Source organism: Chenopodium quinoa, unplaced genomic scaffold, assembly GCF_001683475.1.
Source record: "Chenopodium quinoa cultivar QQ74 unplaced genomic scaffold, ASM168347v1, whole genome shotgun sequence".
NCBI lineage: Eukaryota > Viridiplantae > Streptophyta > Magnoliopsida > Caryophyllales > Amaranthaceae > Chenopodium > Chenopodium quinoa.
Window position 1 is genome coordinate 734,234 of NW_018743919.1, and position 24,439 is coordinate 758,672.

General features: G+C 34.0%; 2 protein-coding genes across 4 annotated transcripts; one reads left to right on the forward strand and one right to left on the reverse strand.

Annotated features, from left to right (window-relative positions):
- Positions 1–503: 503 nt before the first annotated feature.
- LOC110687240 (probable NAD(P)H dehydrogenase (quinone) FQR1-like 1) lies at positions 504–4,206 on the forward strand. 3 transcript variants are annotated; one of them, XM_021863858.1, is made up of 5 exons: positions 504–585; positions 762–816; positions 2,897–2,990; positions 3,102–3,364; positions 3,730–3,961. In XM_021863858.1, exons 2-5 carry the CDS (start codon positions 794–796, stop codon positions 3,959–3,961), a joined length of 612 nt encoding a protein of 203 aa, XP_021719550.1. In that variant the 5' UTR covers positions 504–585; positions 762–793. The 3 variants fall into 3 exon arrangements, with proteins under 3 accessions (XP_021719550.1, XP_021719551.1, XP_021719552.1); XM_021863859.1 differs by having other exon boundaries at positions 562–580; XM_021863860.1 differs by lacking the exon at positions 504–585 and having other exon boundaries at positions 627–816; positions 3,730–4,206.
- A 7,042-nt stretch (positions 4,207–11,248) lies between these two features.
- LOC110687241 (transcription factor bHLH123-like) lies at positions 11,249–15,427 on the reverse strand. Its single transcript, XM_021863861.1, has 7 exons — positions 14,938–15,427; positions 14,175–14,844; positions 13,838–13,948; positions 13,646–13,711; positions 13,417–13,482; positions 13,263–13,310; positions 11,249–12,016 (listed from the first exon to the last, which is right to left on the reverse strand). Exons 1-7 carry the CDS (start codon positions 15,243–15,245, stop codon positions 11,861–11,863), a joined length of 1,425 nt encoding a protein of 474 aa, XP_021719553.1. The 5' UTR covers positions 15,246–15,427; the 3' UTR covers positions 11,249–11,860.
- Between the last annotated feature and the right edge of the window lie 9,012 nt (positions 15,428–24,439).

Here is a 24,439-nt window from a genome sequence, read left to right on the forward strand (position 1 = left end):
TCAGTTCTGATAAAAAAATAAGTTCTGATAAGGGTTACCTAAGTTCAAATTACAACTAAAATAAGTTTCAATAAACTCTAAAAAGTTCAATTAAATTCAGATAAGTTCAGATGAATGAAAATTAGATTAATTGAACACACCCTAAAAGTTGTTCTATTTTACATTTGTACTCACTTCATCAGAAAATATTGATACATTATCCTTAGATTCATAACCAATCTGAATTAAATATACAACACAATTTACTTTAATACTCTATCAAAGCCGAACATTTTAATATTCTCGCCATTATTCAGTCTTAGAAAAGAGTATAGTAGTAAAATATGTCACATATCATATCATTATTTTATTTCTCAAAACCTTTTTTGTGTACCCAAATACGTCTAGAATTTCAACTTCCACATGAAATAAAATGTGACTTTGGATAAACATAACGCTTTAACCTTTAGGTGCATCCGGATACGTATATGGTATCTGTAATATGTACCCTTTTCCCTAAAGCCCCGTGGCCAAAACCAGGACGCGTCAAGAAATACGTTTGAAAAAGAAAGACTGCTGAAGAATCGAATAGAAGAAGTAGGTGAGGTAAAATCATCCTATATGTCAGGTTTTCAGAAGTACTGTACCTAAACACAATTTAATCATTTATAAATACACCATTTATCCTCAACATTCCAAATCATTTCTATTAATTAATACATTCTTCCTTTCTCCCAACTATTCTACTAATTTCTAATTCCATTATTCTTCTTCGACAGCAGTTGCAGAGACACCCTGATTTTGCTTCTCTCTAATGGCGGCCAAAATCTACATCGTGTAATTTCTCATTCTTTGTGTCTTTTGCCCTTTTCTTTTAATTAATTAATTTGTTGTATAATGTCATTGATATTTATTGCATTTTTATAATGTTGTTTTTTTTTTTTTTTTATATTGGATTGTGATTTTTATTGTTGGTATGGGTACCATTAATTTGAATGGAATTCGATCTCGGGTTTTGGTTATCACCCGGAGAATTTAAATTTCTGGGTTAACTTGTGATGAGCAGTTCATCAATGCTTGAAATTTATTTATTTCCCAATTCATTTTCATGATGTTTAATTTTTCTGTTCTTTTAATTTTAATTATTATGGAACTCAGTAGGTTTTTTATGGTTAATATCTGTTTAAATTCATGGTTAACTGTTTCCCATTAGTAATATATTGGTTGATATTTTCCCTTTAATTCAGTCGATCTATTTATTTTTCTTGGATGGGTGGAGCTCGCAAAAATGAATGCCTTATTTCATCTAGCAACATATACTTCTATAATAATGTAAATGATTACATTGACTTGGGGTTGTTGAAATATCCTTGATTTGTTGAGTCATGTTTGCTGATTTATGTGGTTAGAATCTGCTTTTAATAGAATGATAAAACTTTATAGTTTTGCTGAATGAACCTTAGTTATATAGCTGATTTTCTTAAATTCAATTGTATGTTTATTTTGTATAAAATCCTCCAAATTGTGTCACTCAAACTTGGATTTGTGTCTTCAATATAAGCTTAATGAGAGCTATATAACTGTCTATGTTACTCAAACTCGGATCATGTGTCCCCTTGTTGGCTTGTTGCTAACTTGTTGAATGTGTATGTCTTCTTCATATTGTTAATTGGAAGAACATGAGCAATTTTCTCTTCCTAGACTCGAGGAATTAACATTGTCTTGTGATGTATTTGTTTGATTTACATATGGTTTGATAATATGAAGCAAGTGTGTGTGTGTGCGTGCGCGCTATGTGAAGTCCGTATCTCTTCTACCTTTGATTGTTGGTAGTCTGAGTGGAAATAAAGAGTTGAATGGCTTACTGAAAGTTACAAGTTAATCTCTTTTACAATTTCATTCTTTTTGGGTACTTAGGTACTAGTTGTCTATTTTACGCCTCTCTTGTTCGGAAGTAACTGATAATAAGCATCAATAATGTGATTTGGTTTGAGAAAGTAGCTTTTTGGAGGCATGGTGGCAAAGCTACATTGTTAGTTACAAAGTGGGCTGTTGCTATCTTCCTTTTGTTATCTTTTGACTTTACTCCCTTTGTGGACCAGTGTTTCTAGAATTTGTTATTCGTTTATCGTTCTTTGGTTTTCCATGCTCTTATCTTGGGAAATTTAGTTTTATATTCTTCCACTGAATGATTACCTAACTAAACCTTAGGAAGATTGATATGCTTTTTCATAATGTAAAGAGGAACTGTAGCAGTATTATGATGTACTGGAAAATTGAAGAACACTTGTAGTCTCTGCATTAGCTGTATGTGTTCTAATGAGAGCGAAATTTTGTTGGAGAGATATGACTATCGTCTACCGTTTGTCAAATGTTTTGACATTTGGTCAAATATTTTGAAATTTTGCGATGAGAAAGCTCTGCTTAATTACTTCTATGGTTGCCATCTTAAAGCATTAGTTTGTCAGAGTATGATACCTACACCTTTTGAAATTCAATACATTCAGCTGGATGTGGCATTAATTTTCCTTTTTTTAGTTAGTGGCTAAAAGATTTTACTGACGAGTTCATCGCTTCCTTTTTCTAGTTTTACGGATTGTACACACTTGCATGTGTCTAGTATGACAGTAATGGCTAGAGCCCTATTCCATAATCCATCAAATTTTGTTATGAAATTATTGGATTATTTTGTTATGCCATACTTGGATTATTTATAATTTTTCCTTTTAGCAATCTGGCTTTTCTGACTTAAACTTACAAGTGTCTTTTATAATTGTCTTTCATGGAAGCATACCATGGACTGTTAAGTTTGTAGGTTGCATGATAGCCCTGCTCCTGTCTGGGTTTGTTATGATTAGGCATGATACAATCAACTTTATCTTATGTGTGGGAATTGATACAAATAAGTCTGGTGCAGTTACTACTCAATGTATGGACATGTTGAGAAGTTAGCAGAGGAGATACTGAAAGGAGCTGCATCTGTTGAAGGAGTTGAAGCGAAACTCTGGCAGGTGTGTGTTATTAAAATTGCATGCTACGCAAATACTTGGGAGTTTGTATCCTTGATTACATTACTTGCGGGAATAATTAGAATTATTAAAGGTTCTTGGTTATTTGTGAAGGTTCCTGAAACACTATCTGAGGATGTGCTAGCAAAAATGAGTGCACCCCCAAAAACTGATGTCCCAATCATCACACCTAACGAACTTGCTGAGGCAGACGGGTTTCTTTTCGGTTTCCCAACTAGATTTGGTATGATGGCTGCTCAATTTAAAGCATTCATGGATGCCACTGGAGGACTCTGGAGAACACAACAACTTGCTGGGAAACCTGCAGGCATCTTTTACAGTACAGGATCTCAAGGTGGTGGACAAGAAACTACCCCGTGAGTTTCTCTTTGCTTGAGGTTTTCTGCCTTCTTGTTTCCAATTATTACTTGATCCATTCCTCTTTTGAAAGGGTTTAGGAATATTAGGATACTGAGCTGTTGATGCATATATAATAAAATGGATTTTTTTTTTTGAAAGAAAATATTATCTGAAATTTGCATTTTGCAATCTAATGCATGTAGAGAAGGGCTATCTTTTAGAAGAAAAATTCTTGTTTTACTATAGTGACTAGTCACTAGTTTGTTTCCCATGCTTTTATAAATTTTTTCTTGGTGGGATACTGGGATGCAAATTGTTATGCATAATTAAGCATAATGGACTAATGGAGAGTAAACTTCTGCTAATTTGTGGATTTATGCAGCTTGACAGCCATCACCCAACTCACCCACCATGGAATGATCTTTGTGCCCATCGGCTACACATTTGGAGCAGGTATGTTTGAGATGGAGAAGGTCAAAGGAGGAACACCCTATGGGGCGGGAACTTTTGCAGGTGATGGATCGAGACAGCCTTCTGAGCTTGAACTCGAGCAAGCTTTCCACCAGGGCAAATACTTCGCCATCATTGCAAAAAAGCTCAAGGGTTCTGCTTGAAATACTTCATTCTGTCTAAAATACAACTTTTTACTAGTAGATACCTGCATATTGTTTTTTGTCATATAAAGTATGCTCTTCAATTTCGTCAATTGCTTGCTTTGTCAAATATGTTTGTATTTGGATCCTTGATTTGTTTGAATGTGTTGTAAGAAATTCGCTCAGCCAAAGGTATATAAATGTATTAAAATTCGAACTCAATAATTGGTGTGATTGCCTTAATTGGTACTCAACAATTTCTTTGACAGGTTTACATTCTTATCTAATTTCCCCCTTTCTATCTTTATAATATTGGAATTTTTTACTTCTACACCCAAAAAAACAAATTAAAATAAAGGGAGCAGAGATCTACAAGTAGAAGTATGCACAGTGTTGTCGAACAACAATCGATATCAGGAGTTCTGTCAGTCGGGTGCCCATTTAGATTGATTACATTCGTTTGATGCTTAATGTCCACGTTAGGTCTGATGTATAACGACCTCGTAGGTCTGATGAAAAACCTAACTTGGTTTCTATGATTTTGAAGTGATTTTGAAAAACCTAACTTGGTTTCTATGATTTTGAAGTGATTTTGGACAACATGATGCTTAAAGATCTGCAACTAAATGACATTGTATAATTGTCTACTCCGTAGTTGAAGTCAGTAGTCAGCAAGAGCCTTGAGTCCCCTTAAAACAAGAACACAAACCATACACGGGTTTGAGGAGATCGATGATTGTCTCAACTGTACTTCTCCTAACCGTCGCTCTCATGGTTGTGCTTATGACTCATGCCTGTAGATTGGAGCATATTATTACCTCTCATAGTTTGGACCTGTTAACATTTACAGATTGTATTGAAAACTAGTTATTTGACTTTCAACTAGTTTAGCCACATTAAGGTTGATATTCATCCCTCTGAACCCTCTTTAAAGATGTATGCATGGCTTCCCATCTCCTTTAAACAAATCTGGTTAATTGATTAACCGTTAGGCAACCTAACAGGGGCGAAATTTGGACAGTACCCTTAATCTGAAGGACAATACATTTGATCATCTGTATATGAATGCAAGAGGAAACGAATCAAAAGTCATTTATAAATTATTAAATTCCCTAGTTTCTGATTTTTGACTTTAAGAACTAAAGATAGTAAGCTGTAACACCTATCTTAGTCACTAGTCAAGTCTCGCGAAGATCGAGATATTAATCGGAAGGATGAAAATACAAAGAGTACTCTCTTCGTCTCAAATTTTTACTACTTGCTAGATCGAGCTATGATCAAGCTATGCTATGAAAATGGCAAATTAATATAAAAGTACTCAATTCGTCTCAAACTTGTACCATGTTTTAGAAATGAGAATCTACGTACGGAGTAGTAATTTAAAAAGAGTCAAGCTCAAACTCAGCATAGAAGTTAGCAAGTAGCAGCAATACACATAACACATAAAGGATTAAAGGTCTATGTATGGATCATGGGCTATACAGGAGATCCACACTATAAACTCGTATATTAGCACTCATTTGACTTGATTTGATTTTTGGTTCAAGTTTAAGGTCCATATTTGAAAAAGGCTTTTCTTACAATATAATTATTTTCTCTGTTTCTTTTATTTGGAACAAAGGGGTATTTTATATGAAACATAAAAAAATTCATTTGTTACAAATAAAATAAATGGGGGCAGTATAATGTTTTACTTAATAAAAAAGTATAAGGAAGCTTTGAAAAGAATTAAGGGCCAATTTCCTATTGTAGGTGAATAAGGAATTATGGACAGACATATCATTCTAGACCTAGTCTATTAATAATAGGAGCGTAATTTGGGTAATCATTTCAAGGATAAGAACAAGAAACCGAGACTAGACATGGTATGATTTTTCCATTCGAGACATTTACAAGCCTAAAGAAAATTTGTCACAATGTTGATGATTTTCTCCTTATCCTTTTCCATTAAGAAAATTGGATTAAAAAATATACATATATGTAGGTTTGAAAAATCACTTGACTAGGTCTTTCGATGGAGTAGATTTTCTCCTTAACAAATTGGACTATAATCACTATATAACTAAAGAAGTTTCTTTCCAATTTCCACCAATCTAAATCTCTAATGAACTTGTAGAAGGGATTTTTAAGGGTCCACCAAGTTAACTTCTATTTAAGTTTCATGTTCAATTTTTCTACACGAAGTAGATTTTTGATTAAGTTTGTGTGTGCTTTTTTTGTTTTTTATATTAAGTGCAACCTTTTTTTTAATAAAAAAAATGAACATTTTTTAAGTGCAACAATTTTAAAAATGAAATTCTCTACACATTTTTATACATCTTTCTTCACATATAATCCTCACTCCTACCCATTTGTTATTTCCTTCCGATCCTCTTACATTACTTACTTTAAATACGAAGTATATTATTTTCCCACTTTATTTTATCAATAATGTTTTTATTTCACAACAAATCCCACTAATTCATAACTAAAACGCTTAAAATTCCTTAAAACGTAATTGTTGTACGTAAAAAAAAAAAAGAAAAAAAAAGTGAGTAACAATAATTTGATTTCGACCCAATGATAATATTTGAGAGCTTGTGTACGAAGTCACATGTTTGAAATAAAAACCTCTTCCCTATTTATAATTTATAGTGCCCTTATAACTGATTCGGAACCCTCTAAAAAGAGAGAGAGGAAAAAAAAAACGACCTTGCCTCGGACTACATGCAATTTTTAGCGTGTTGTAAATGTGGTGGATTTTGGCTCAATTACCTTGTAATGTTAGGTGATTGTGTGGACTTTCAGGTATTGCATCTTTTTGTAATTTGTTGTTGTACAAGATAGTCACATGTTTTTGTAGCTTTGCTATTGTACCAAATCAATAAGCATTATATTCTACGAAGTACATTGTAGTAGTGCGTGTTGTATATGACGCAATACATACATTAGTATCGCATCATCCCAAATGTTAAAAATGGCAAAGCATTAGGGACAAAACACAAAAGACAAGAAAACTTTTTAAAATAGGAAAAATATACATGCAACCTTAAAAACTGCGTATAAGAAACTAAAAGTGGAAAGAATAGACAATAAATAAACATTTATTACACCGATTTATTCGTAAATTGTCGATAAATTTCCTACTTAATACTAAAAAAGGAAGTATATTAAATGCTTATATGCAGCCCTAAGGGTTGCATATAGCATTACCCTTTAAAGTAACATCTTCTTTTTTCACTTTGTTTTATACTGTATTATTTTACTTAAATTTTCTTAATCCGAGACTAGAATCATTTTGGGGGGTAAAGTTATAAATGTATAATACATCAAGATTAGGATAGTTTTCATTTAATTAGAGCTAATCGTACTTTATCTTATAATCTCTCGGTCCGTACTTTTTTCCATGAAAAATACACTTTAATAATCCCAACTTTGCTCAATTTACTTTGAATGATCCCAACTTTTGATTATTCTGCAATAATCTCAACTTTTATCTTCGTTTTCTTCTAACAATCCCAAATCGGTCAACAAAAGTCAACAACCTATTATTGTAATTAATTTGCCACATGTCAAGTCATAAGTGGTCCCAAAAAAAATTAAAAAAAATCAATAAGAAAAAAGAAAAAAAAAACCAGCCTCCAACTGAACCACCACGTCCCTAGACTCATCCCCCAAAACCTCCCCCCAAACCGCCTCACCCTCGCAAAACCGGCCCGGCCCTCTCCCTCCCCCTACCCCGTAAACCAGCCCCTCTCCCTCTCCATACCCCGTAAACCAGCTATAGCCAAAACCCATAACCCTGAAACCACCCATAACCAAAGCCCCGTCCCTAAAACCGTCCCCCCTCCTATGTCCCCACCCCCAAAACCACCTGAAACACCATCCCTTGCCCTTGAATTCACCTTCTTCACCCCCGAAGCCACCAAAAACGCAAATTCCTAACTTTCTCTGTCCTCCATGTGTCGGAAAATGCAAACAAAAGGGGTGAGGGGAAGGTTTCTGAGAGGGAGTTCTAAAAAGTAGGGTTGAGGGATCTAGTAGGGTGGTTTGGGGTTCGGGTTTGCCGGTTGGGGAAGGAAGGCCACCAGCATTTGGTGGCTGGTGGTCTTTGTTTTTTGTTTTTTGTTTTTTTTTTTAATTTTTTGAACAAATTAAAATGTAACATGTGTCAAATAATTTGTTTAATTTTTTTTTTAACTCTTTCTTCAGGTAACCGGTAATCCGGATTGTAGAAAGAAAACGCAAACGAATGTTGGGATTATTGCAAAATAATCAAAAGTTGGGATTATTTAAAGTGCATTGAGCAAAGTTGGGATTATTAAAGTGTATTTTTCCTTTTAGGGGTGGGAATTCGAGTCAACAGGTCGGGTTCGGGTCAGATTTCGAGTCGATTTCGGGTTATGCTTAAAAACTATCAAAAATTGTTTAAAAGTTAATATTATTACGAAATATGAAATTTGGGTCAAATCGGGTCGAATTCGAGTTGTTCGGGTTCGGGTCGGGTCGGGTTCGGGTTTCTCTCAGTAACTTTGGGTCAAGTTCGGGTCGTGCTATCGGGTTGGGTCAGGGATTGCCAGCCCTTTTTCCCATTTATTGCCAGTATATGGGCCAAACTTTAAAACTTTGACCATATATCCCGTTAATCTATAAGAAATAACATAGTTATGTGGGATTCGTCTCATATCATTGCATATTTTCTTAATAACAAATTTTTATAATTTTTTACGTGTCTTAAAATATCGTGAAAAGTCAAATAGGATTAAAAAAAAATAGTACAAAGATAAATCGGAGGCTGGTAGCCTGATAATTGAGAGAACACGGTACTTTCTTTAGATACACGTATCCCATCCATAGGCGTCACTTTATTAAGTTTTATTTAAAAATGCCTACAGGAAACTAAAATTAAATTTACAAGGAAGTTCTAAAAAGAAAATACCCTTTTGATAAAATAAAAAATAAAAAATAAAATAAAATAAAATAAAAAAACTTCTAAATGAAGAGAAACAAAGATTTGCCTTTGATAAGCCATAAAAAGAAAAAGCGGTCCTAATAAAAAGATTTTTTTAATAAAGGAATTCAAAGGTTTACTCTTTCATTATTAAAGTTTATACAATCTTTAGTAACATCACAATGATGCCTTAGAAGCTTTACATTTTGTTAACCCTAGTAAGTAAAAAAAAAAAAAAAAAATTGAAAAATAGGAATTGAATTGACTTTGATTTGGGGGCACTCAAGGGCTATATAAGAGGTACCTATCCTTATTCTTTATTAACGAATTTGGTAAAGATATGTCGTCTTTTTATGTCTAGCAATGCATCAATTTGAAAGGATGGAAGCTTTGATTGATTATAGAGATATGAAAAAACATAAAGTATGCATGAGCTAGCCAAAGAGAATATACTAGTCAATAATATGATTGCTTTTCAACTATTAAAGAGCTACTTTTATTCATGTCATTTTAGTTGTTTTCTTCTAAATCAAGCCTTCTTTAATTAGTAATATAGTGTTTATTACTTTGTTTGTCAAATTACTCATTGAAATTGTTCATCAACTAGCTGAGAGGAAAGGGGCTTTAATTGCATGCACATTAGGAAAAAAGCAACAAGTGCAATGTTGTGTACCATTGCAAATTGATTAAATTATATTTTGCTCCCATTGGATTATTTAACTCTTCCGCACCTTTCAATGTCATCACTTGATGGCGAGATAAGCTAAGGTCTTGTGGTTAAGCACACCTTGAACACACCTTGTTAAAAAAAAAAAATAAGTGTAAAAAAATAATTATTATATGCCTATGGCAAATAAGGTTTTTTATCTCTTTGAATTGTCTTGTCTAGACCAATAAAGGCACTTGACCGGTTAACTATTATCGCATGACACTTTAAAACTTAATTAAGTGTGCCCTTTTATACTCTAAGCTAATTAATGTGATATCTCTTGGCTTTAAACATGTAACGTTTGAATTATACACATTATTTAATACATGAGGCTTTTTTTTTCTTATGTGTTTAAGCAAAAGGTTAAGTAACATGTTAAAAGTTAATATATGGTACGTTACCATATCTTCCAATCAAGGTGAGTCTGTTCTATGATAATAATTCTGTTTACAATAATATCAGTATAAAGGTACTAGAACAATTTGTGTGATTAGTTAAATATCGCATGAGGTGGCCCGCTAAATACCCTTTTCTAAACAAATTATTTATTTAATGTAAGGTAACAACTAACAAAGCTAGTAATAAGAAGTGTATTACTTCAATCCATGCCTTGTTACTACATGACAAATTAAAAGCTTTTCGTTGGATTGTTATGTGGTTCAAGATGCTAATTATTAAATATTTACCATTACTATTTTTGTGATGCTTAACTCGAGTACTCATTGTTTTCATGCTTAAATTTGTAGGTGGAGCATGCATGTTGAGATATATATGAAGAACAAGTGGTGTAAGAAAGATATTATCGACTCAAGTTTTAACAAAGCCTAATTCGAGTAGCTCGCAAGTAGGGTAGGCCTATAATCATTCCTAAACACAACTACATACTACTTGTAAATTTAACGCGTGCATATGATTGTTTAGTAATATCATATCGATCATATCCATATATTCTATATTAAACGTGAGTTAACTAATTTTGAATAGAGGAAGTATACCAAGTATATATAACAAATCGAAGAAGTGTAAATCACATGTAAGCTCTCCAATTGTTATTGATCAAGCAATTTTTTAATTAAGTATAGTTTGCTGACACGTGAAATTTTGAGTAGTACTAATTTAAAATTAACTCGATGTTAGTAGCTTATCATTCATCGTAAAAAATTCCCCTAATATCAGGACGAAAATAGAATCCATATAAGTATGACATCACAATAAAACTCCAAACAAACATATCTGCATAAAATTAAATCATAAGAATTTGAATTTAGGGATCATGATAAATGAATATATGACACAAATTTTTTATATATAGCTGATGTTTTGTATATGAATATTTTAATATCTTGTAGTGTACTTAAAGATTATCATCTTTACAATGGTATATTAAACAAACGCACGTGGCTAGCTATTAATTAATTATTTGTCTTTTGGAATCGATAGTTATGTTTATATTGGATAAACTAATCCGGTTATATGACGATAGTTTATGCGAGAATCTAGTCAGGGAGGTGATCCAACAAACAATCATTAAACATTAACTAATTTTACAAAACAATCCAAACAAAATAACTTGTTTTTTTTTTTTTCTCTTTCCCAGTTTGCAAAAAAAAATGGCCGGGGGGTGGGGGCTTGTGTTACATACATGAATATAGCATGAAGCAGGAACATATTATATGCTAAATTTAGCCTAATCTCTAATTAACAACGTACAATAATCTTTTCACCCTAAAAACTCTAATTAATAATCTAAAAAAAGTTCCAGCTAAATTTAGCACTTGTTCCTGCTCCTAACCCTTCTATTATTACAACAAATACTTCATTAATCAAACGTTAAAAAAAATAAAATAAATGAAAAACCACAATTGTCCCTGACTATTTTGTTGTGCCCTACTACATCATTATTCCTGTAATAGTGGACCAACATTTGTCTGTCATATCTTTTGGAAGGGTCCATTCCTTTTTTTTATTTCCCCTCTTTTTTTTTCCTTTTTTTTTTCCACTTTACCACATACTTTGATCCAAGAATTGTTCAACCTAAAGCAATATGTGGTGGCAGCTGCCATACCATACCATAAAAATATATGGTCCTTTTTATCGGTTCGAGTATGGGTTTATATTTTACTCCCTCCGTCTAGCATTAATTGTGACGCTATTAGTATGATTTGAACAATTTATGTAACAAGTAATTCTAGACAGAGACATTGAGTTTATATACGTATTAGGTTTTGGACAATTGTGGTTGAAAAGGGTATCGAGTTCATCAGCACCTATGTACCATAAGCTACATGAATGTTGTCGTTCCTCCGAATGTAGGTGTCCAAAAATCGACTGGGGTCTCTTGGGCAACTGGGTAGGTGCTTGAAATAGGTACAAGACATAAGCCTCTACTTCTTAAATCTTGATTTGAATCTTCATTATCCTTCAATTTGTCACTCTCCTGCAAGATTAACACAGCAATCAATCCATAATTCAAATGAACTATTTGATTCTTCATACAAAATCATGATATAATGTAACGAAAAGTTAATTAATATTGGTCCAAGATTTGGATTTCAAGTCACTATAATTAACATTCTTCAACTTTATTTATGAATGAAGTTTCATGGGTCCATTTTGATGATGATTTTTGTACCCTTATTCACTTCAAGTTTACCTTACTAATTCAACAAAAAGAAGAAAAGAAATTTGAAAAAAAGGGGTACAATTTTCTCATGTTATCAATTCGAATTTGAAAAGTTTTGCTAGTATTTTGAAATAAACTACGGTATTAAACTTACTCATTTTATCTTTCAAAAACCAACACAAGCGAAAAGGTCATGCACACAAATTAACTGAGTTTAGTTTTTGCATTGCCTTGTTTTAATATTAATACCTTGAATTTTACTGTTCAGTAGATAAGTAATGGTATGGTATACTGATATATTAAGTGACAACCGATATAAATTAAGAAAAATATTGGGGTGAATAGATGACGTGATTCGAATTTTAGACCTTAACATCTTATTCTTAGTTCAAATTTTAATTCTCATGATAACTTTAAAAACGTGATCATTAGTTTACATTATAGAGCCTTATTGACTAATCAAAACTAAAGTTTTTTTTTTTTAATAATCTTAATCCATGAACAATCTCTTTTTTTTTTCCCCTCTTTTGAGGCTATGATGAAGATTTACAAAGTACAATTAATGAAGTGGATTTCAAAATTATTATTAATCTACGGGAACAATATTATTAGTTTCAGGATCATGCCATGCTAAAAGACATATGATAGATACATATATAATACTCAGTATATTTGCAACCTTGAGTATATAATTCTCCATATATTATTTTCAACTAAACTAGTTGAACCCTACTTTGATCTATTCTAATTGGATTGTTATATATAACTAGTCTATAACTATAATAATACCACATTTAATGATAAACAATTATTAGGTTAAATTAATTTATAATCTAAATTACTAGTCTATGAATATGATAATACCATATTTAATGATGAACAATACCATATTTTTTGCGCAAACATATAAATACCGCCCTCCTATTCTATCTCGATCTAGCCATTTTTTCTCCTAATAATCAATTTATAATCTATATACTTTTAGATCTTTATGTAATTAACTAAACAATATTATTACGTTAAATTAAACATAAACAAACAACTAGGTTTTGTTTGTTACCTTTTGTTGCATTGCAGTTCCATTTTTCAAATATGGAGTGCTTAAAACCTGAAAATCATAGAAAAATTATACATTGATTAACTAATAATCACTATATAAATAAACTATACATAATTAGTCCATTTTTTAAGAAATAAATATATAAAGAACTTACGTTAACTTGATCATGGAGAAACTTGATGTATTCGATTGCTTCGTGTAGAACCGATGCAGTATCAGTCTACAAAACAAGGATCATAATTTCATCTAATTAGAATAAATGACTTTTTTTTTTTTTTAATAACTTATTGTGGAATCATACATAAGAATTAAGAATAAAGATTTCTTTTCTACCCCAAAAAAGAAGCTAGTAAAATCATAATCATGTTATAAAGCTAGTATACCTTCCCAAAAGGCGAAACTAGTTGTTGGAGAGCTGTTATCCGATCCCCTAGCTTCTCCTTACGAACCTGCCGATCAAACAATAACAAATTAAGTACCTTAAACTATATGTATTATGTGTAGGAAAATTGAAAAATAAACAAGTAATTCAATGGAAAATTGTATTAATTAATATACTTGGTACATGTATGTACCTTAAATGTTGGCAAGGGAGATGGAGTCTCAATTCGCGGCCTCTTAGCTTGTGGTTGATCGTTGTTACTAGTATTGTTCTTAGACTCACGACGATGTTCCTCACTATTACCCTAAAACAAATTTATACCAAAATAAACGTTAAGGTCAAGAACATACATGTATAAACCCTAGTATCACATATATAGCACAATAACACATAGACCACAAAATTATTACTTGTATTTTTTTTTTTGAAAGATGTAAGGATGAAGCAAATCAAGGGGCGCCTTCTCTCGAGACTGTATAGTATGTATGTATGTAAGTGCGTATATCAAATGTAATAGACGTGTAAATTACCTTGTTAGCATGAAGGGTATTAGAAGAGTGTGATTTGTGGTTGAAAGAAGAAGGGCCTCGAGCTCGTGATTGTAAGGAATTCAACAAGCTAGCTCGGATGCTACTAAGAGTTGTAGGAGAGTATTGACCACTAAACACTTGTCCTTGATCATTGATCAACGACGCGTTCATCCCTCCATCGATCTTGTTACTTTGTAGTAAAGGTATTTGAGGAGAAGGAAGAGTAGGAGTGTTGTTAGGACTAGTTTTAACCCAAGAATTAGATGACATAATTTCATTACTTGAATCCAAAGAACCATAATTATTTGATGAGTTGATAAACTGATTATGATGATGATGAGATATGAATTGTGGTTGAGGTACTTGATGATGAGATTCATCAGAATCATCAAACAAAGATTGGATAAAGTATGAAGCTGAAGAGTTCATCGGAAAGCTCGTAGCGAGGCTGCCGTCGCAGGTGATTGTACTCGAGTCACCGGAGCTATTGCTAGATGCTGTCAAAGCCAAGGGTGGTGATGCATCTTGGGTGTTGTTAGAAAAGTTGGTTGAATTCATAATATTTGGTGAATTTACTCCCATTTCATAGGAATTACATAATCTTGAACTATTCATATTATCTTGTAACATTGAATCAAAGTTTGCCTCGTTGCTTCCATTATTGTCACAACTGCATAACAAATCAACAAATAATAATTATTAGCAAGTTCAATTATATCGCAATTTTTTGTACATAAAATAATTCATGTATGAAAATACTTACAGCAAATTGTGATGATTATTCCAGTCAGTAGTTGAAGAAGTGGGTGAAAGGCCAAAGCCTAAAATATCAAGGGAAGAATCGATTTGATCAGGAAATATTAAGTTGTCAAAAACCGAATTATTGTTACTAGACTTATTATTGCTGCCCTTTACAACTACTTCATTAGGCCACCCAAAGCTGCCCACGTCAAAGCTGCCGCCACTAAGCTGAGCAACCGAGCACGGTGTTGATAATCCACTAGAGAATATATTATGCGGCGGATTCCACCAAGTGCCGCCACAAACACCGCCTTGGAACTCTTCTCCCATGTTGTACAACTTCAAATAGTCTTTCTCTTAATATTTCACTTTGGTTTGATGTACAAGTTTTTTTTTTTTTATATTGAGTTATAAGACACTTAATAAAAATAGAGAAGTGTAGAAAATATTGGACCATTTTGGTACACTAGGGAATATGGTACTTATATACCGGAATATGGTTGACATTTGGGAAATGGGTGATTAGACAAAGCAAAGGGAATTCATCTAATACAAAAATAATCTAATCTATCTTTACTTTTTGAGTGGAAATTAATTTTTTAATTTTGGTTCTTTAATTATTTAATATTATCTCATTGATGGGTACCTTGTATTCAAAGGGAGGGGGCATATTATAATGTGATATGATTCAATATCATTATAATAATACCCTTCAAAAAATTATTCCTGAATATTGTTTGATGTGTTGTATAAATTGCCACCTCACTATTCTGACTTATATTGACCACAACTTTTCTCCATATATCATAATCTTATTACTTCGTATTTTTTATATACGTATTTTGTATCATTATATATATTTTAGATGGTATTACATCATCAACTAGGCTAAGAATTTAAAAGTGTTCTATCAGACTGAAATCTCGCATATGTCAAATTAATATGCATTAGCGAGCAAGACCTCTTAGCTTGAATGTTGGGTTATTACAAGATTAACCAGCACAAATTTCAAGTATTAAAAGTCACTTCCTATCTATTATAGTCATTGTTGTTTCATGGTGTTTATCCACATTATTTTTTAATGGCTTATATATAATGTTGTTTAATGTATTATGTTTTGATGATTGGGATCAGATAAACCTGCTTTTCAGGGGTTTAATGCATAGAATTAAGGTTAGGTTTATCATCAGGGGCCTGAACATACAGCTAGCTTGGATTATGGAGACACTTTTAATTAATTTGATCTTTAAACATAAAGGAAATTTGGGCTGGCTTAACCTCCAAAATTAGGTGAGATGGGACCTTTTGCTTCCCCGTTTTAGGAGTATAATTTTACACGAGTACTCCTTTTGACATTTTTCAAAAAATATAATATTAAAAAAACCATGTCTTTTTAGGGTAACGATAGGTTCATAACTTCATAAGAATCTAGCTACATCACCCCGTCCGCCTTATGTGTCACCCTAATTATATACTCTGTACTAGCTTGAAGAATAACTCCCTACAAACTATCGTGTTATGTCGTGTTGTACGATTGAAATAAAATATATCTATTTTAGCATGTTTTATCACTACTAGAAAACAACCTATTTTCGATGGAAAAAATTCGTCGAAAACATATGAAAATCTGTCGGAAATCACCTTTCCGGCGGAATTCCGTCGGAATCATCTGTCACAAAACATTTTGTAGGAAATTTGACATTTTTCGACGGAAATTCCCTCAGAAAAGCATATTTCGACGGAATTTCCGACGAAATTTGTTTTGTCGGAATCAGAATTGACTTAAATTGAAATTCCGTCGCAAAATTCTGACAGATTTAATTCCGTTGTTATATACCTCTTCCAACGGAATAATCCGTTGTAAATGAACCAGTTTCCGGCGGACATATTCCGTCGAAGATAAGCAATTTTCCAAGGGATAACTATTCCGTCGCAAATTTGCGATGCATTTTTCCGTTGCAAATTTCCGACGGATATTTGTTCCCTTGGAATTTATATTTTTCCGACGGATTTATGCATGGGCAATTCTGTCGCAATCTTCCGACGAATTTTATTTTCGTCGCAAAGTTCTTGTTTTCGACGGATAATTGCATCAGCAATTCCGTCGGAAATTTTGCTGCTAATTTAACAAATTTTGTGTTTTTTTTTTAATTAACATCATTCAAAAACTATACCTCCTGCACCTGATTCATGATAAAATTAAATTCATGATCGAATTATGGAAATATTTATATACATAAATAAAATATATAGATTGTGTGCAGGCATAAAACATAATCCGAATTAAGTATATGTGCATACTACAAAAACAAAAGCTATGCTAAACAATCGGCGGGGTACGCTGGCCTGCTTCGCCACTACCCAGGTCGTCCTTGGGGTCTTGATGCTGAGGATGAATGGTGGAACATGTGCCGTTGTTGGGGAAACAAATCATCAACTCATCCCACCTCTCCTAGTTTCTCCTCTCTATTTCGGCCATTTGGGCTTCAAATCGGGCTTACATCTCTACTTCCAGTTCACTCCGGATTTCATTGCGAAGAGCCTGCACCCTATGCTGCATTTGATTCTGCATCTGAGAAACAACGGACGGCGTGTACTGCTGTGAAGACCTGGAAACTCGACCCATCTGGTTGCCATAGTACAGCTCTGCACTTTGGCCAAGTCCCTTCACACGACCCTTCTTGTCGCGACCACCCACCATCCCCCAGTACAACTCATTCGGACTCTTCTGAATCCCTTGAGTGCTTGCTTCTTCAACCTTCTTCTGGTAGGCCTCATACGAACATATATTGTTTAAAAAACTACAAACAACATAAGTTATATGTCTATTTCTGAAATATTCAAGCAAATTTAGCCAAAATGCCTCCTACTTTTCCTATTTTACACATGTCTAAGAAAATGAACTCATTCTTTCTCATAACATGTCAACATTACATAATAATAGGTGGCTATGCCTTTAAATCACATGATGTGTGCACTTAAGTAACTTTTGGGAAGCATTTTCTACCAAAGTCAACCAAATAAGGCCCAAATCACTTACTTTGCCCATTTTCTACATTTCTTATGTAACGAACTCATTCTTTCTAAAAACATGTCAATATTACATAATTATAAGTGGCCATGGCTTCAAATCACATAAAAGGAGCACTTAAGTAAGTTTTAAGAAGCATTTTCATCAAAATAGGACCAAATAAGGCCTAAATGACTTGTACTTTGCCCATTTTCTACATTTCTTATCAATTGGACTCATTCTTTCTCATAATATCACAAAATTACATAGTCATAGGTGGCTATGGCTTGAAATCACATAAAAAGAGCACTTAAGTAAGTTTTAGGAAGCGTTTTCAACAAAATAGAACCAAGTAAGGCTTAAATGACTTCTACTTTGCCCATTTTCTTCATTTCTTATCAAATGAACTCATTCTTCCTCCAAACATGTCAATATTAAGTAGTTTAGGGTGTCTATGACTTTAAATCACATAAAAATACACATTAACTAAGTTTTAGGAACCATTTTCATCCACATTCATCCAAATAAGGCCTAAATGACTTCTACTTTACCCATTTACTTCATTTCTTAGCAAATCAACTCATTATTTCTTATAACATCTCAATATCACATATTTATAGGTGGCTATGGCTTGAAATCACATAAAAGAAGCAATTTACTAAGTTTTAGGAAGCATTTTCAGCAAAATAGAATCAAGTAAGGCCTAAATGACTTCTACTTTGCCCATTTTCTTTATTTCTTATCAAATGAACTCATTCTTCCTCCTAACATGTCAATATTAGGTAGTTTTAGGTGTATAGGGATTACAATCACATAAAAGGAGCACTTAAGTGAGTTTTAGGAAGCATTTTCATCAAAATAGAATCAAGTAAGGCCTAAATGACTTCTACTTTGCCCAATTTCTTCAATTCTTATCAAATAAACTCATTTTTCCTCCACCCATGTAAATATTAGATAGTTATAGGTGGCAATGGCTTGAAATCACATAAAAGGAGAAACTTACTAAGTTTTAGGAAGCATTTTCATCTAGGTAGAACCAAATGAGGCCTAAATGACTTTAACTTTGCCCATTTTCTACATTTCTTAATTATTAAATGAACTTAATCTTTCTTATAAAAAGTCAATATTACATAGTTATTGGTGCATATGCCTTGAAATAACATAAAAGGAGCACTTAAGTAAGTTTTAGGTTGCATTTTCATCAATATAGGACCTAATACGCCTATAATGATTTCTACTTTGCCAAATTTTCATGAAATCAATCAAATAAGTTTAGAGACTAAGTTATATTGAAGTTGTTACCGCAATCTGCTTGGCTTTGGCGTTGGAAGGCACTGAGCCTTTCCCGGGCACATCCTTGAAGTGTGTCTTCAAGAAAAGCTAAGGAGCAGTTGGTAGCTGGCCTTGATTCTTCGCCGCCTTTGAATGTACATGCAGCAAATCAAGTTAACATGTCAAACCATCATTAAATAGTAATACACAATTGACTTCTATTTTACTTGCCTATTAAACAAACTTACCATCCTTTTTGCATGTTGTACAACTGAAATAGAACTCTGATAATGGGTTGGTTCAACCACATTGTCCATGGATCCGCCTACTCTGTTCTTCTTGTTTTGTGCAGATCGCTTCTGATATGTCGGATCTGTGGCAACAATGTCCATCATCTTCTTGTGGACTTCCTCATTCAGCCAGCCTGGCTTGGCGCCATTTATCTTGTGTGCGACTGCGTGGAACATGTCACGTAGGCGATTTGCAAACCTGAATTTGAAGGTTTTCTTCACATGCTCGTTCAACTCAGGTGCCTATGTGCATTGTTTCTGTGAATGACAAACTTTTAAAGTTATATACTCAACTCCATCAATACACTTAATAATACATGTATTAAGTAAGTACAAAATGTCATACGCTGAACAAGTTCCACCAATGCTCTTTCGTTTTTTCATCAACCTCTTCGTAATTCTTCCAAGGCTCTCGATAGTAGCCTATTAGCGTACCGGAGACTTATCCCTCACCTTAGTATCATCAAACCTACATTAAATGAGGAACAACGATGTTAGATGATCATCAACAAAAATTAAATATATAGAATATGTATGTTAGAGTAATAAATCGGTTAATGCTACGAAAATAAGAATATAAGTCCATTTCATTACATCTATGTACATACTATAGTGTAGTAGGGTCTAATACCAGCAACTCAAAAGACAACGATCCATGTTGCCCCTAAAGCTGTTGCCCATGTTGTTGTGTCTGAATTTGTGTTTGGGTGAAGGCGGGCTCTTGAGTGTCACCCTAATCATGTGCCTCCGCTTCCTCCATTTCCTCGTCATCGTCATAGAACACAACGTGAGCTTTCCTCTTCCCTTTTGTTTTCTTCGACGTTTCTCCTTTTTTACCTCCCGCCATGACAACCTGAAATAGTTGATAGTAACATGACATGATATTATTATAATTACAAAAATTAAAAGTATAGTGCGACGTAACAAAATTTAATACAAAAAGTAATGAAACATTGTACGACGAAGTCATCTTTTGATTTTACAATAACAAGCTAATTCTTAAAGGAGGTTAACACATTCTCCTATTCATTACTCTCATCACTACTATCACTACTGTAATCATCACTACTATCATCTAAAAATACATCGATGTCATCATTCTCGTCACTTTCACTAGAGTCAATGCTAGATTCATCATCTTCATCGCTTGAGATAACAAAGTCATTGTCATCATCTTCATCATCATCATCTAGGTCATAGTCTGAAATGTCATTTGGTGGACAAAGCGTTGCATTTACTTGTGGGGATGGTGCATGCAAAAACTCTAAGTCCACTAGAGCATCAACCACTAACCTTGCTTGTGTTTTAAACACAGCCCACCATAGAATTCGACCCCGTTTCAGGCTAGGGTATGATGCATAGTACACTTGAGTCACTTGATAAGATGATACAAAGGGATCATACTTGGGGTATTTCTTAGTATGATTTACTTCGACAAGCTTGTATTGTTCATGTATGTTCATTCCCCTACCATAATCCATCCAACTACACTTAAACAAAATAGTCTTGTACTCTTTTTCAGGACCAGTGTAAACAAGTTCAATTATGTCCTCTATAATGCCGAAGTACTCTCCACTATCCTCACTTGACACACACACACCATAATTCATCGTAGATTTGTGTTTTCCATGGGAATGTGTATGGAATTAAATCCACCGAGAAAAATCTGCCTCCAAGTTCGAACACGCTTGAAAGGACTCATGCACAATGCTCGCAGAACATCCGAATTTGGTTTATGTTCAACCACCTATTAACGTTTTGAATATAAACGTCACAATTCATGAATTAAATAAATTGAAGTGCAAGATCTAAAATTCATAATTATGTCACAGTAAGAACATTTCTATCACCTTGTGATGAAACCAATCAGAGAATTCAGCTTCGCATTTCTCCATGACATCTTCTCTACGCAGATAAGGTTGAGTACTAAGAATGTAGTCCTCAAACTTCCTATTAGGTCAATGACACGAGGTAAATCAGTATTGCAATCATTTTAATTGTTCATAACTTTGAAAACAATTCATTCCTAAACATATATACCTTTCGTATTCACCAAGAATGTCGTTGTTTCGTAACACGAACAAATGAGCACACTCGAGTTCCTTTCCATCTAAAAACCGAGTTTTACCCCCATTTGACACACGACAGCTATTTACCGTGAACAAATCTGGTAAGTCAGCGTTGTCCACTGTGGATTTCACGTCGGCATTCACATTTCGATCGAGATCTCGTGTTTTTGTGTCAACTGACACCTGAAAGTAATTAGAGCAGAAGTTTGCTATCTCTTTGGTGAGATAAGCATTGCATATGGAACCTTCAACTCGAGCCTTGTTCCCCATTTTTCATTTCAAGTGATTGAGGAACCTGCAATTATAGTTATATAAATGTATAAACAGGTCATAACAATGAATTGGGTGTAAGAAAGAGGATGTGGAAGGGTCTTTGATTTACCTTTTGAAGGGATACATCCATCTATATTGAACAGGACCACATAACTTGCCCTCATATGGCAAATGAATAGGTAAATGCTTCATGGAGTTAAAGAATGCATGAGGGAAAACCTTCTCAAGCTTGCAAAGGATCTCAGCTATATTTTTCTCCAATCGCTCCATGTCACTAACTGTGATTGTGTAGCAACACAAATCGCGGAAGAATTGACTGATCTCTGTAATTGCATTCCAAATATGGCCAAGGAGCAATTCCCTCAAAGCAGTGGGCAACAACCTCTCCATGAACACGTGATAGTCATGTCTTTTCATTCTGTGTAGCTTACATGCTTGCAAATCTATGCATCTGCTCAAACTGGAGGCATAACCATCAGGAAACCGCAGCTGTTTAACCCACTCACACAAAACTTTTCTCTGAGCCTTGTCAAGAGCGAATGCAGCCTTTGGCATGAACTCTTTTCCTCTATCATCCTCCTGAAGATGAAGCTGTGGCCGTTTACAATATTTGGCAATGTCATTTCGAGCTGATGGCGTGTCACATGTATGATTTTTCACATCCATTATAGTGTGAATTAACTGATCAAAGAAAATCTTTTCAATTTTCATGACATCTAAGTTGTGACGACTGAGCAGATGCTTTCAATATGGAAGCTCCCACAGTGTGCTTTGCTTAAACCACCCTTTTTTGGCTTTTTTGAAAAGTTTAAGTGCCTCCGGCCCAGTTGTTGCCTTTGGAAGGTCTTTCACACATTCCCACAATTCATCTCCTGACATGATGTGTGGAGGTGCACCTTTTTCGACTTTGTTTTTACAAAATGCAGTTCTACTATTTCAAAAAGGGTGATCTGTCGAAAGGAATTGGCGGTGGCAATCAAACCAAGAAACTTTACCACCATATTTGAGCCAAAATGCTTTGCTTTTCACCATGCAATATGGATAAGCCTTCTTACCAGCTGTGGTCCAACCAGACAACATACCTAAGCTGGGAAGTCACTAACGGTCCATAGGATGGCTGCTCGAAGATTAAAATTCTATTTCCTCAAAATATCGCAAGTATTTGCGCAAACTTCCCATAATTGTTTCAACTCTTCTATCAACTATTGCATAGGGTTTTTAGGACCAGGAACGAGCAACCAAATGAACATGAATTGTCTTTTTATACACATTGAGGGAGGCAAGTTATAAGGGGTCAAAATGACAGGCCAACAAGAATATTGTCCCCCAAACTTACCATGAGAGACAAAATCATATGTACACAAGCCAAGTCGAACACGATGTAGGCGATTAAATACACTTACAATATGTACCCAGAGGACATTCTAGAGAAATGACAAGCCAGGATATTCCCTAGAATCAATAACAAGACATATATTCACCACCTAAGTGAGAATAAAAGTACAAAGAGTCAAAGACAGTCCCAACCGGGGACTATTCAAGACATACTCCTATTGTGTATGCCTTGAACGGGTATCTAGGCATATGATTATGCAAATGATTCATTTAAAAATATATAAAGTAAAGGACACATGCATTATATTAAACAAATATATCATAATTAAACTAAACTAAACAAATATATTAAACAATTATTAATCATTATATTAAACATTATATAAAACAAATATATTTAACTAAATAAACTAACATACATTACATTAAACTAAACTAAACTAAGATACATTATTATATTAAACCAAACTAAACTAACATATCATAATACAACATATTCATTTCAAATATTTCAACATATTTAAACATATATAAAATACAACAAACGTGAATACACTACACTAAAAACAATGATAAACTAACATATATCTATATACAATTAATCACTAACATGCCATGTATAAACTAAACTAAGAATTTTAGGGTTTATAATGTCACTAATTTAACCTCTAGATCTGCACTTTTTATTGACAATCAAACCAAGTAAATCTACTAATCCTACAAATAATTACATCTAGAAACTTAATTAGGGTTTGCAATTAATCAAACAACTTAAATTGAATTAGAAAACATGGGAGAAAGAACTCACTAAGGGTAGAAGAGGATTCGATGGTGGCTACCCGGAAAACGTCATAGAGGGTCAGGGGCGTTAGTTTTCACTGCAGATGGTGGTTGGCACCGTCAGTTTTAATTTTTTTTTTAAAATAAAGGGCGAGTCTTATCGGCTGCACAATGGCGGGAGGATGGAGGTGGTGGCGGTTCTGGTCGCAGCGACAAAGGAGGAGGGGAGATCCCGTAGAAATGGTGATGGTGGTTAGGGTTAGCGAAAAAAAAACAATAAAAATATATTACACTTACCAAGCGGCGGCCTAGGGGCCACAAGGTGGCGGCGGTGAGACGCTGGTGGTTGCGGGGAAACGACGGCTCTTGAAACTTCGCCCCCTTTTCTCTTTCCCTTTCTCTTTCTCGTTCTTTCCGTCGTTCTCTTTCTTCCCCTATTCTTTCTCATTCTTTCCCTTTCACAAGGCGGCGGCGATGAGACGCCGGTGGTTGGGG

Coding starts and splice junctions, on each gene's coding strand:
- LOC110687240 (XM_021863858.1), top strand. CDS start 794: ATGGCGGCCAAAATCTACATCGT. Junction 817..2,896: donor GCGGCCAAAATCTACATCGT/GTAATTTCTCAT, acceptor AGTCTGGTGCAG/TTACTACTCAATGTATGGAC. Junction 3,365..3,729: donor GGTGGACAAGAAACTACCCC/GTGAGTTTCTCT, acceptor GGATTTATGCAG/CTTGACAGCCATCACCCAAC.
- LOC110687241 (XM_021863861.1), bottom strand. CDS start 15,245: ATGGGAGAAGAGTTCCAAGGCGGTGTTTGTGGCGGCACTTGGTGGAAT. Junction 13,949..14,174: donor ATACCCTTCATGCTAACAAG/GTAATTTACACG, acceptor AATTTGTTTTAG/GGTAATAGTGAGGAACATCG. Junction 13,483..13,645: donor TAGTTTCGCCTTTTGGGAAG/GTATACTAGCTT, acceptor CTTGTTTTGTAG/ACTGATACTGCATCGGTTCT.